The sequence below is a fragment of the Bombina bombina genome, chromosome 1, assembly GCF_027579735.1.
Source record: "Bombina bombina isolate aBomBom1 chromosome 1, aBomBom1.pri, whole genome shotgun sequence".
NCBI lineage: Eukaryota > Metazoa > Chordata > Amphibia > Anura > Bombinatoridae > Bombina > Bombina bombina.
In genome coordinates, this window is record NC_069499.1 from 1,592,842,583 (window position 1) to 1,592,857,734 (window position 15,152).

General features: G+C 40.3%; 1 protein-coding gene across 1 annotated transcript in view; it reads left to right on the plus strand.

Moving 5' to 3' along the window:
• Positions 1-15,152, plus strand: part of SHISA6 (shisa family member 6) — a 1,135,433-nt gene that overhangs the window by 813,530 nt on the left and 306,751 nt on the right. Inside the window, exon 5 of the mRNA XM_053710428.1 lies at positions 643-726. Coding sequence (XP_053566403.1) covers positions 643-726 — 84 coding nt within the window. The remainder of the gene's footprint in view (positions 1-642; positions 727-15,152) is intronic.

Genomic DNA, 15,152 nt, shown 5'->3' on the forward strand with positions numbered 1-15,152 from the left:
TATATTTCCATCTAACCCCTTTTTGGTATCGTAAACACATTATTCGGAGTAAGCAATAAAAACTTTACATAACCTAGCAAATCAGAGTGTGCGCAAGGAGGCAGGAGTAAAATTATTTAGTTGTTAGTTTATATATCATTTTTTTCCTGCTTTGAATAATGTTTTGACTCTCTGAGAGAAAGACATATATGTAATAAGGATGACAATAGCTCTGCCAGATGGGCATTTAAAGATGGCAAAAAAAACTGGTCACCGATTAGATTAACTCTTTGATTATATGTACATCACTGCTAATTCTCTTTTTTATTTAAACTTGACTGTAGCATTGTCTCTGCTCATAGAAAGGGAATGTTTTTGCTATAGGAATGTCATCAACGTAACGTAAATACTTTCACTAGCATTGGAGTCATTGATACATTTCCTGCACTGTCAATCTATAATGGTGTGTGGTCTCTGTACTGTGCTTGTGTAATATTGGTAAATGTGTCCCCACACACGCAAATACGTTTTACAACTCCTGTGTTTGGTGTTTTTGTGGCTCATCGTCCACTTACCATTTGAGACTTGGAACTCCAATGGTCGTCTGATTCAAGTTGAATCAGGCCCCCAGCTGTGAGAATTTATTTGTATTTTTATCTGCAGCGGGAGCACCAGACTTTACTCACTGGAGTCCTGATGTCATCAGAAGTTGCAGACGAGAGAAGAAGAAGATGCAAGAAGGGACGGGTAAGTGGGCATTAGGTGCCTTTTAAACAAAGTGGGCATATTGTATTAAGTATCCTAACATGATAATGGTGTAATAGAAGCTTAGTTATAAAGTTAATTTGTCAAGTTTTTTTTGGTCAGAAATACTACAGAATAAGTCTACGAACCTGAGTATGTATTATAAAAAATAATAATGATGCAAAATTAAATAGTAATTATAATTAAATCAATTCATGGTTAAATGAATACATTGGTGCTCACTGTTATGGACCTAAACAGTTAAATACATTGTATATTGAAGTATTACAGCAACTTTAGCAACACAGCTTTAGTAATACAGCATATTTTGTTAACACAGTATGTCAAAATATATAAAACTGAAACATAAGTTTGTATGACTGTTGACCTTTTTTTTATTATTATTTGTTTCCTTTGGAACTTATTTTGAAACATGTTTTCTATTGCACTTCCTTGCTGTTGATTCCACAGGTGTTCATTTATCTTGTCTGTAATGCTCATTGGTCAACATTGAATTAAACTTTTTTCAAAAATTTCAAAACAATAAATTAAAACCACAATAAATGATATGGTAATGCAGTAATTATCTTGTTTGATGACTGGAATCACATCTGAAGGGTATGATCTCTTAGCAGGAACAGACTGAAAATAGCCCTGAAGAATGTCACATCTGCTCTGTGTGAGAATGGTTTAAAGAGGGTAATCAGTAGACTGACTAACAGGGGATTCATCAGATGCCAAGTGTCACAGCAGTAGGACAACAAAATAATCCAGGGGACAGAGCCAGTTAATTAGTCCAAACAGTAAAGTACAGTTAAGGGCTAGACAAGTCGCATAGGTCAGAAGACAGTTTATGGTCAAGATCAGGAGGACAGGCAAGCGAGCGGGAATGCTAGAATTCTCCAACAGAATAACCAAGCACTGGATGGGAGACAGAGTTGACTTTTTATCATGTCCCATTTAGATGTCCCATTCATCAAATAAGCTTCTAATAAGATGCACATAAATAGCCACTACCCTAGGGCACTCACAAACAGTCCCTTCAAAGATGAAGAACAGACAAGGCACACAGCTCTGTTGGCCACGCTAAGCTAAAGGCTTCTTAGTGTGGCCCAGGACTTCGACTTCTTAGGAATAATACACCCACCAGCTGTGGCAGACTCTAAGCGTGCTCCAGCACCCAAAACCCGGTGAGTGTAGCGCTGATGTTACCAAGTCTCCGGGCCTGACAATAAACAATGCCCTCTATAAAAGAGTCCAGTCTAACATATGCACAAAAGAAAACATGAAAAGAAGTTCAAGAAAAATAAAATAATAACCTCTTCATCTTTCACATAGACAAAATTGTAGCACAATATACTATGCATAGGAACAGTATCTTTCTAAATCTTCCATGCTGAGTCATAGTTTAGGTTAAAAAAAAAACTCAAGAACTTCCCAGAGCATCTGAGAATTCCCATGGTCAGCCCTTTCTTTGCTTCTGCGAGATGACTTGCGTGGTATCCAGCAGCGCTACGTTACCGTAACCAGACAGACAGGTGAATATATAACAGTGGCGTTTATGGAACCCCTGTAGGAAACATTTCTGCAGTGTGGTGTTTGTAATCGTATCATTTCTGCTTTGCTTTGTGAGATATCGTGTACTGGGTGATTAAACACAACAATATATATTAAAGAAACATGAAACCTAAAATGTTTCTTTCATGATTTAGATAGAACATTGTATTTTAAACAACTTTCCAATTTACTTCTCTTATCAAATGTGCTTCATTCTTTTGGTATCCTTTGTTGAGGGAGCAGCAATGCATTACTGGGACCTAGCTTAGCTCACCGAGTGAGCTAATGGCAACAGACATAAAAGTGCATGTACCAATTCGCAGCTAGCACACAGTATGCACTGTACCTTCTAAGCCGACTTAGGTATTCTTTTCAACAGACGATACCAAGAGAACAAAGTGATAGAACTAAACTGGACATTTTCTATCTGTATCATGAAAGGCAATGTTTGTGTTTCATGTCTCGTAAAAGGAGAAAGTGCCCACTGGAAATGGGCTAAAATAAATTGTAACTTGCAGTAGAAAATCTGTCATACAGCCAACATAAAAAACCATTCTGTGCTGTTGAAATATCGTTAGCGCTTTATTATAGCAGCTGAAATATTTTATCTCATGGCGCAGTCATGATGGCGCAAGTGTAAATATGTTTATTATAAAAAGCAGTTTTTAGGTTCCTGTTGTTAACACAGAGGGCTCGATGATGTAAACATCGCCTGCTCAAACCTACTTTTTCTCGCCGACTCTCGCAGGGCTGTCCTGGTGGAATGATCGTAAAAAAGGTACAGGCCCTGCGAGTGGCGAGATAGCTCCTATTGAAAGTATTTGAGCTCGCTGGATAGGGACACATCGTTCCTTTGAGCGAAGTTATCAGGGAGCAGGGGGATCACATTAAAATTTAAATCCTGCAGCCAATATAACTCACATTACGCTGCTTTCTGCATAGAGCATCTTACATTCGCCTATATTTTCGTATATATGTGTTTTTCTATTAGGATTATAAGTATGTTTAGTGCTTTGAGAAAAGCTTGCCACCTTTTAGTTGGCGAGAAAAAACTATGAGATCTGCAGTGCGAAAAGCTTTATAGAATTACGCTGGGATTAGAGAGACATTTTAATGTACGCCCCTGGAACGCCAGCCCATTTTACAAAAAAACAATTACGCTTTGCATTTTGTATTTATAAGTACAAATTTCTCTGCGATTTTTGCACATCCAGTGGAATAAAATTGCGATTTACCCTGTGCATATTTAATTAGATGTATTCCTGTTTAATTTACATACTTATTTTATGTTCTTTGTTTAAATACGATTTTTGGTGAAGAATTTTGTTACGATTTTTAATGCACCTTAACAATACAATTTTTCCCTGATTATTTTTGTGCGATTGGGTCAAATATTTATTTTGTGTGATGCTTAAAATACGAATTATATTGTGCATTTTCATATGGAAATGCAGTATATGCCCCTTAGCTAGACTCCCTGTTTTCAGGGTAAAAAGTGGCTTAAGATCATTCCACCAGGGAAATACCTGTAGAAGGACTGGCAAGCATTCTTTAAAAATCTCGCCAGCCTAGAGAGCATTTAATCATCGAGGCCAGAGAGTACTTGTTTGGGAGAGTGTGGTTCTTGCCTAATAAACATTCTGTACATGACCTGCATGTGCTTGTGACACATATACCCATTTACTGCTGGGGAATTACTGTAGTTGTTACCAGGAAGAAGTCACATGACACATATACCCATTTACTGCTGGGGAATTACTGTGGTTGTTACCAGGAAGAAGTCACATGACACATATACCCATTTACTGCTGGGGAATTACTGTGGTTGTTACCAGGAAGAAGTCACATGACACATATACCCATTTACTGCTGGTCAATTACTGTAGTTGTTACCAGGGAGAAGTCACATGACAAATATACCCATTTACTGCTGGGGAATTACTGTGGTTGTTACCAGGGAGAAGTCACATGACACATATACCCATTTACTGCTGGGGAATTACTGTAGTTGTTACCAGGGAGAAGTCACATGACACATATACCCATTTACTGCTGGGGAATTACTGTGGTTGTTACCAGGAAGAAGTCACATGACACATATACCCATTTACTGCTGGGGAATTACTGTAGTTGTTACCAGGAAGAAGTAACATGACACATATACCCATTTACTGCTGGGGAATTACTGTGGTTGTTACCAGGAAGAAGTCACATGACACATATACCCATTTACTGCTGGGGAATTACTGTAGTTGTTACCAGGAAGAAGTCACATGACACATATACCCATTTACTGCTGGGGAATTACTGTGGTTGTTACCAGGAAGAAGTCACATGACACATATACCCATTAACTGCTGGGCAATTACTGTGATTGTTACCAGGGAGAAGTCACATGACACATATACCCATTTACTGCTGGGGAATTACTGTGGTTGTTACCAGGGAGAAGTCACATGACACATATACCCATTTACTGCTGGGGAATTACTGTAGTTGTTACCAGGAAGAAGTCACATGACACATATACCCATTTACTGCTGGGGAATTACTGTGGTTGTTACCAGGGAGAAGTCACATGACACATATACCCATTTACTGCTGGGGAATTACTGTAGTTGTTACCAGGAAGAAGTCACATGACACATATACCCATTTACTGCTGGGGAATTACTGTAGTTGTTACCAGGAAGAAGTCACATGACACATATACCCATTTACTGCTGGGGAATTACTGTGATTGTTACCAGGAAGAAGTCACATGGCACATATACCCATTTACTGCTGGGGAATTACTGTGGTTGTTACCAGGAAGAAGTCACATGACACAGAGGGGTATATCTATCAAGCTCCGTATGGAGCTTGAGGGCCCGCTGCTCCATAACCTGTCCGCCTGCTATGAGGAAGCGGACAGAGATCGCCACAATTCAACCCGATCGAATATGATCTGGTTGATTGACACCCCCTGCTAGCGGCTGATTGGCCTCGAATCTGCAGGGGTAGTGTTGCAGCAGCAGTTTACAAGAGCTGCTGGTGCAATGCTGAATGCGTAGTGCGTATTGCTCTCCGCATTCAGCAAGGTCTGTAAGACATGATCTGCAATGTCGGATCATGTCCGACAGGCCTTTAATAAATAGAGCCCCTATACCCATTTACTGCTGGGGAATTACTGTAATTGTTACCAGGATAAAGTCACATGATACATATACCATTTACTGCTGGGGAATTACTGGAATTGTTACCAGGATAAAGTCACATGATACATATACCATTTACTGCTGGGGAATTACTGTAATTGTTACCAGGATAAAGTCACATGATACATATACCATTTACTGCTGGGGAATTACTGTAATTGTTACCAGGATAAAGTCACATAATACATATAACCATTTACTGCTGGGGAATTACTGGAATTGTTACCAGGATAAAGTCACATAATACATATACCATTTACTGCTGGGGAATTACTGTAATTGTTACCAGGATAAAGTCACATAATACATATACCATTTACTGCTGGGGAATTACTGTAATTGTTACCAGGAGCAAGTCACATGATACATATACCCATTTACTGCTGGGGAATTACTGGAATTGTTACCAGGAGCAAGTCACATGGCACATATACAGTTACTGCTAGGGAATTACTGGAATTGTTACCAGGAAGAAGTCACTTGAATGAATGAGTAACTTGTATAGCGCTACACCGTGAACTAAGTCGCCTCAAACTAAATCACCTCAAGGCGCTTTTCAGCCAGTAGCAGCCTGAGCCTTCAGAAAAGGTGGGTCTTGAGTTTCTTCCAGAAGGCCAGATGGTTTTCTTCTGAGTGGATGTCCGCGGGTAGCGCATTCCCTAGCCGGGGTCCTTGGTCTGCAAATCTTCATTCACCTTTAGACTTGAAGCGGGTCTTAGGTATGTGGAGGAGGTTCTGGTTAGCTGACCAGAGGGGGCGATCTGGGGTGTAGTGTTTTATTTTGTCGCAGAGGAATTTTGGGGCTTTTCTTTGTGTACATTTGTGGGTGAGGCAGAGGGTCTTGAATGTAACACGATCCTTCAGGGGTAGCCTCAGGAAAGGGTGATCGATTCCCAGGGTTTTTTCCCAGTTACCAGTCTGACGGCTGTGTTCTGGATGACTTGCAGCTATCAATTTTTGGTATTTAGAGTCCTAAGTAGAGGGAGTTTGCATAATCAAGTTGGGAGTTGATGGTTGTTCCAACTACAGCTGCGGTGTCTCCTTCAGGGGTGAAGGGGATTAGTTGATGTAGAAGGCGAAGAAGGGGGTGAGATTCACTGACTACTGATCCTATTTGAGCGTCCATTGTCATGTCTGAGTCAAAGATGACTCCAAGGCTTTTGACTTTGGTGCTGGGGGTGATGGTTTGTTCAAGGATGGTAGGTGGGTTGGACGTTGTGTTGTGGTGTTTATTTCTGTTTGCGCGGAGGAAGAGCAGTTCTGTTTTGGATCCATTGAGTTTGAGGGAGCTCTCAGTCATCCACTCGTCAATCAATAAAAGGCAGTTTTCCAGGGCATGGTATTGGTCTTTCTTGTTGGTGATGCGCAGGTAGAGTTGAGTGTCATCGGCGTAGCAGTGATAGAGTAGGTCCTTGTTGCTGATGATTTTGAGGAGTGGTCGGAGGTAGATATTAAAGAGCACGGGTGACAGGAGTGATCCTTGAGGGACTCCGCATGTGATTTTACGTGCTTCTGAGGTGAAGGAACCTATTTTCACTTTCTGGGATCGGTTCTCTAGGAAGGATGCAAACCAGGGTATGTCTGAGTCTGTGACTACGGCTACTTCTGCGAGACGAATGAGCAGGGTTTTTTGGTATACTGTGTCGAAGGCTGAGCTGAGGTCCAGTAGCACCAGGAGGCACGATTCTCCTTCATCTGCTGCTTCGAGAGCATCATCCCAGCTCTTGAGGAGTGTTGTTTTGGTCCCATTGCCAGGGCGGAAACCAGAATGTAATGGATCCAGGTGTTCATGTGTGTCCAGATGGGACTGTAGCTGTGGCACTAGTGCATTCTCGATAATCTTGGAGAGGGTTTTGAGGCTTGTGACAGACCTGCGGTTGTTTGAGTTTTTAGGGTGAAAGTTTGGGCTTCTTTAGGATGGGTTTGATTATGCCTTGCTTAAGGGAGATTGGCACGATTCCTTCTTTAAATGTTTTGTGGGAATAATGTCGTTTGGTGATGTGCTGTCTCGGAGGCTTCTGATTATGGTTTTGGTGGGGTTGATGGTGATTGGTACCAGGGTGAATCTCGGTGGTTGTGGAGAATTTGTGTGGTTTTTGTCTTCTTGCTGAGACCGGGCAGAGTTGATTGCTATGTTCTGTTGAATTTCTTCTCAAATGTTTGTGAGTTTGTCAATGAAAAAGTCAGCTAGCTCATTGCAGAATTCTTGTGTTTTGTTTGCTGGTGGCTCAAGACAGATGGGGTTCACAGTCTCTGCGACTAGTTTGAAGAGTTTGCAGGGGCAGTTTATAGCTTCTGATATGGTGTTGGAAAAGTGTTCTTTTTTTGCTGTAAAGATGGCTTTGTGGTATTTAGTAGTGAGTGATTTGTAGTTTGTGTGGTTGTCTGTGGTTTGGTTTCTTCTCCAAGCTGCTTCCGCTCTTCTGCGTTCTTGTTTCAGTGAGGTAAAGGAGTCATTAAACCAGCAAGAATTGTTTTTTGCGGGTGGGTGCTCTGCATATTGGAGCGATTGTATCTGCTGTCTGTAGTAGTGCTGTGTTAAGAGAGTTCAATGTGTCTTGAGTTGTGCGGAGTTGTGTCAATGCCGCTATTTTCTTGGACAGTGTGGTTTTGAAGAGTTGTGATTGTAGTTTCTTCTGTGATCTTGTCCAGTGTGTTGTTGAGTGTGCTGGTTTTTGGCAAAAGATGTCTGTAGTTATTTTAAATATGATAGTGTGGTGGTCAGTCCATGGTAGGGGCATGTTGTCCAGAATGTTGATGTCTATGTTCGGTTTGAAGATGAGATCAAGGGTGTGGCCAGAAATGTGGCTGGGAGTATTTATCATTGCTGCAGACCTAGTGCTTCTAGTTCGTTGATACAGGCGGTGGCGATGGGGTCCTGGGAGGAGTTGGTCCAAAGGTTGAAGTCCCAGAGTAACAGGAGGTTTTTGGTTTTCAAAGTGTGTGTGGAAATGAATTCAGTGAAGGGAGTGAGGAAGTGTGTCTTTGGTCGTGGTGGTCTGTAGCATAGAAGTATGTGGATGGTGTCTTGGGGTGTTGTTTGGAGTTGCAGTGTGAGTGTTTCCATGAATGGTATTGTGCTTTGTAGGATTGGTTTAGTGAGAAGGAGATGTGATTTGTAGATCCCTGCTAGGCCCCTTCCTCTTTGTCTGGCTCGATGCTCTGTCAGGATGGAGTAGTTCTCGGGCACTCGTTCTGCTAGAATGGTTTTACAAATAGACAAAAGAAGATTGTGGGAGGCGCTCACAAGGCAGTCTGCTGTTATCTTTTATATTTTTGTTGTAATGTTTAGTTTAGACATAAACTATATATAATTCGTATAGATATGGGCTATTCTCCTTAAAAACATAAATGCCTAAAATATCCCTTCAGAAAGCAACTTCCAATATTTGATTAAAACGTAAGAACCCTCATAAAGAATTTAAACACATAAATAAATTTATTAAACACTAAAATATCACACAATTAGTTATCTCCCTATAATTCTAGGACACCGGTGCCTTAATATCAGTTTAATATTTCATATAGAAACAATGCAAGTAATAATACTACCAATAAAACTATAGCTAAAAACAATAAATTTAGATAAATTCAATAAATACACATAGGCTCAATTGATACAAATAGTCTCAATGTGCAGACGTTAAATAGGCAGAACTTAAATAAAACCTTCAAATGTTACTAAAAACTTGAGTGAATTAGTGCAGAAAATAAATACACACTGCGCTTTTTTGCGTGTACTCAAACAAACACAGTTCTGCCAATTTCTCCTATATCCAAAATTAGTTAGAGGCTTTTGTTTCCACAGATTTGTAGCCTTCCATTTAGAAAATACACAATCGTTAATCCTTGTACATTCCCCTATTTCTAGTATACCAGATAGGAGTCTCAATGTCAGGGTTAATATCTTTGTAAGTTCCCAAGTTAAAGGATTGGTCTTTATTCTTATTGTCACTTTATGTGCGGTTAACAATACCTGCTTGTCTCCGGTCAGACAGAGAGTTCTTTCCCTGGTGTTTGGATACCGCTTCTCAGCGAGAGTCACAGGCTGTTGGTGCTTGGCTGCCAGGAACCCTTACTCACCAATTAGCTCCTCAGAAGATGTAGTGTGCGCACTGTTTGAATCCGGTTTGTTCAACTCCTATCGCAATTGCGGTTTTGGAAGCAACCGGAACAATTTCCAAAGGACTCTTTCAGCTGTCTTTCATCAAATAGGAATAGATAGATATACTTTCCAATAGTTTGCAGGGCCGCTACTAGAAATGTTGGGGCCCATGATTTAACCATTGATCAGGCCCCCCCCCTCCTTTGACATGTGCAATTTTTGACCAAGTGACTAAAACGTATATGCACTTTACTCTTAATTGTCTATTTAAACTTGGAAATGTTGTAAAGGTATTAACATACAAACACACAGACACACTCATACACTGAAACACACAAACACACATAAGGATTCACATGTGAATAATTAGCAGTAAGGTCAAAATGTCCTAAAAAGGAACAGACAATGGACACACACACACAAACTCAAACTTGCACATACACCCAAGGAAACACCGACAGAGACAGCCTCAGAAAACACACAAAGACATATACACACATACACACACAGAGACACCCACAGAAAACACACAAAGACACACACACACAGAGACAACCACATGAAAAACACAGAAAGACATACATACACACACCCTCACTGAGACATCCACAGAAAACACACAAAGACATACACACACCCTCACAGAGACACCCACAGAAAACACAGACATACATACATACACACAAACACCCTCACAGAAACACCCATAGAAAAAGCTCAAAGACATATGCACACACCCTCACAGACATCCACAGAAAATGCACAAAGACATACACACCCACCCTCACAGAGAGACCCACAGATAAAAATACATACACATAGAGACACAAACCAAAGCACAAAGACATAAACACATACACCCACAGAAACACTCACAGGAGGAAACATTTATGCACCTTGCATCCCCTAAATCAACAGTGTGTGACATGCATGATAAAAAAAAATGCAGAAATTAAGAGATCACTTTTTAAAGAATCATATTTGTAAATGTGCAAACAAAAATAATTCTGTGAATTCAAAATTGTACATTAATGAGCTGGGTAGATGGCTAGATGAAGAAAAGTACCTTTAAAAGGTTGACATATGTTTGTTTTGTTTTTTTCCCATTTTCCCCAACCAAGAGCACCACTTAAAATATAGTGTACAAATTTTCCCATCTGTCAGCTGTACTTATGGATTTTGAAAATACTGTACTCTATATAGTCTTGGTGTGACCGTAAGCTGTGGTACTCATACCATTAGATCTGGTTAAATGCAGGATTTAGGCTTGTTGGTATGTATTTCAAAACTAAGTCAGCTGTAGTGTAAACTGAACAGTTTTAAGTTAACCTGTCTCATTTCAAACAGGAAGCAATCTTCCAAGTCTGAAAGTATAAAATTTTATACAGATGTAAAAATCTTAGATAAAATGCCTCCTTGCATCTGGAAAGTCCTTGCATAAAGGGGCAGTAAACTGGAATGTAATATATATATATATATATATATATATATATATAAAAAATTGTTTTTATGGACCCCTAGACCCACCATACAACTACTACCACACTGAAGTTACAATCCAAAATTGCACAAAGAAATACAAAACATTTTCTAAGTAAGTCCTACCTCCTCTTCAAATGAAAGTGATCTGCCGTCTGACTCAGGCACACACTGTACAAAGTGCCAAGTCTGTCTCACACTGAGCATAGTGGTTTAGTGCACACTAAGAAATCCTCTCAAATGCTAATACTTTACTCCTTGTAATAACATTTCCCATGCTCAATTAGCACTCTGCTGTAGTACCCACTGGTGGCTGCCAAAATGTAAAAAAAAAAAAAAATTTTTTTTTTTTAGTTCTTGACTCATGGGGCCCCCCTGGCTCATTGGGCCCCTGACAGGAGTCACCCCTGTCACCCCCTGATGGCGGCCCTGATAGTTTGGCCAATAGTTTGGCTATTTCATCTGTATTTTTGAAGCTCAGGTGCAGATCAACGCGTGTCAGCTCTCTCTGAGCCTTTGTCAAGATCTGCACCTGATCTGCACGTTGATCTGCACCTAAGCTTCTGCACCTGAGCTTCAAAAATACAGATGAAATAGCCAAACTATTGGCCAAACTATTGGAAAGTTTATCTATCTATTCCTATTTGATGAAAGACAGCTGAAAGAGTCCTTTGGAAATCGTTCCGGTTGCTCCCAGAACCGTAATTGCGATAGGAGTTTAACAAACCGGATTCAAACAGTGCACACACTACATCTTCTGAGGAGCTGATTGGTGAGTAACGGTTCCTGGCAGCCAAGCACCAACAGCCTGTGACTCTCGCTGAGAAGCGGTATCCAAACACCAGGGAAAGAACTCTCTGTCTGACCGGAGACAAGCAGGTATTGTTAACCGCACATAAAGTGACAATAAGAATACAGACCAATCCTTTAACTTGGGAACTTACAAAGATATTAACCCTGACATTGAGACTCCTATCTGGTATACTAGAAATAGGGGAATGTACAAGGATTAACGATTGTGTATTTTCTAAACGGAAGGCTACAAATTTGTGGAAACAAAAGCCTCTAACTAATTTTGGATATAGGAGAAATTGGCGGAACTGTGTTTGTTTGAGTACACGCAAAAAAGCGCAGTGTGTATTTATTTTCTGCACTAATTCACTCAAGTATTTAGTAACATTTGAAGGTTTTATTTAACCCCTTAATGACCACAATGTACCCTGTATGTCACTGGTCGTTAAGGTTTTTTTCAGGACATAATAGCATTAGTCTAGCAAGAACAGGCTATTAATGCCCTCCCTCCAGCAGGCTTTGTGGAATAGAGCAGTCTCAACGCTGGTGGCAAGACCGCGCTATAAAACAATCAAGTCCCAAAAAAAGACCAGTGACATACAGGGTACGTCGCTGGTCCTTAAGGGGTTAAGTTCTGCCTATTTAACGTCTGCACATTGAGACTATTTGTATCAATTGAGCCTATGTGTATTTATTGAATTTATCTAAATTTATTGTTTTTAGCTATAGTTTTATTGGTAGTATTATTACTTGCATTGTTTCTATATGAAATATTAAACTGATATTAAGGCACCGGTGTCCTAGAATTATAGGGAGATAACTAATTGTGTGATTTTTTAGTGTTTAATACATTTATTTATGTGTTTAAATACTTTGTGAAGGTTCTTATGTTTTAATCAAATATTGGAAGTTGCTTTCTGAAGGGATATTTTAGGCATTTATGTTTTTAAGGAGAATAGCCCATATCTATACCAATTGTATATAGTTTATGTCTAAACTAGACATTACAACAAAAATATAAAAGATAACAGCAGACTGCCTTGTGAGCGCCTCCCACAATCTTCTTTTGTCTATTTGTATGTTTGTTACTCTTTTGGAGAGAAGTGTAACAATAGTGGGTGTGCTAAATGCTGCTGAGACCAGGCTCCTAGACAAACTTTGTAGATTAGAATGGTTTTACAGTCAGGTGTTAGCCAGCTCTCGGTGATGAAAAGACAGTCTGTGTTGTATTGAGTGATGAAGTCATGGATTTCATGCTTGTGCTTGACTGCCGATCTGATGTTGAGCAGAGCACATGATAGGTGTTGTGCTGGGGGTGGTGCAGTTCTGTATTGAGTGGGTAGTTGCAAGTAAGTTTTTAGAAGTTGTTCTTTTCGTAGTATTGTTTGAGTGGTGGTATTTAGTGGTGTGACGGTGTTCCTCAGGCTGAGGAGGATGTCAGATGAGTATTTGATGGTGTGCATGATGGATTGTAAGTTAGTGCATGGGATGCGAGTGATGCTGAGTTGAGTGGGCACTGTAGAGGTGATAGGTGGGGTGTGGGTGAGTGGATGCTGTGTGGGAGAGAGGGTACTGTGAACTAGTGTTGTGCGTGGGTGTTCTGTGTTGGAACTGTAGGTGCATGAGTGCTAGGGTGAGGGCTGGTGAATGGGAGCTAGGGTGAGTGCTGATGAGTGGGTGCTAGGGATGAGTGACACATATACCAATTTACTGCTGGGGAATTACTGTGGTTGTTACCAGGAAGAAGTCACATGATACCTATACCCATTTACTGTTGGGGAATTACTATGGTTGTTTCCAGGGAGAAGTCACATGACACATATACCCATTTACTGCTGGGGAATTACTGTGGTTGTTACCAGGGAGAAGTCACATGACACATATACCAATTTACTGCTGGGGAATTACTGTGGTTGTTACCAGGGAGAAGTCACATGATACATATACCCATTTACTGCTGGGGAATTACTGTAGTTGTTACCAGGGAGAAGTCACATGACACATATACCCATTTACTGCTGGGGAATTACTATAGTTGTTACCAGGGAGAAGTCACATGACACATATACCCATTTACTGCTGGGGAATTACTGTGATTGCTACCAGGAAGAAGTCACATGACACATATACCCATTTACTGCTGGGGAATTACTATAGTTGTTACCAGGGAGAAGTCACATGATACATATACCCATTTACTGTTGGGGAATTACTATGGTTGTTACCAGGAAGAAGTCACATGATACCTATACCCATTTACTGCTGGGGAATTACTGTGGTTGTTACCAGGGAGAAGTCACATGATACATATACCCATTTACTGCCTGGGAATTACTATAGTTGTTACCAGGAAGAAGTCACATGACACATATACCTATTTACTGCTGGGGAATTACTGTGATTGCTACCAGTGATATGTCACATGATACATATACCCATTTACTGTTGGGGAATTACTATGGTTGTTTCCAGGGAGAAGTCACATGACACATATACCCATTTACTGTTGGGGAATTACTATGGTTGTTTCCAGGGAGAAGTCACATGACACATATACCCATTTACTGCTGGGGAATTACTATAGTTGTTACCAGGGAGAAGTCACATGACACATATACCCATTTACTGCTGGGGAATTACTGTGGTTGTTACCAGGGAGAAGTCACATGATACATATACCCATTTACTGCTGAGGAATTACTGTGATTGTTACCAGGGAGAAGTCACATGATACATATACCCATTTACTGCTGGGGAATTACTATAGTTGTTACCAGGGAGAAGTCACATGACACATATACCCATTTACTGCTGGGGAATTACTGTGGTTGTTACCAGGGAGAAGTCACATGATACATATACCCATTTACTGCTGAGGAATTACTGTGATTGTTACCAGGGAGAAGTCACATGATACATATACCCATTTACTGCTGGGGAATTACTATAGTTGTTACCAGGGAGAAGTCACATGACACATATACCTATTTACTGCTGGGGAATTACTATAGTTGTTACCAGGGAGAAGTCACATGACACATATACCTATTTACTGCTGGGGAATTACTATAATTGTTACCAGGGAGAAGTCACATGACACATATACCTATTTACTGCCTGGGAATTACTATAGTTGTTACCAGGGAGAAGTCACATGACACATATACCTATTTACTGCCTGGGAATTACTATAGTTGTTACCAGGGAGAAGTCACATGACACATATACCTATTTACTGCCTGGGAATTACTATAGTTGTTACCAGGGAGAAGTCACATGACACATATACCTATTTACTG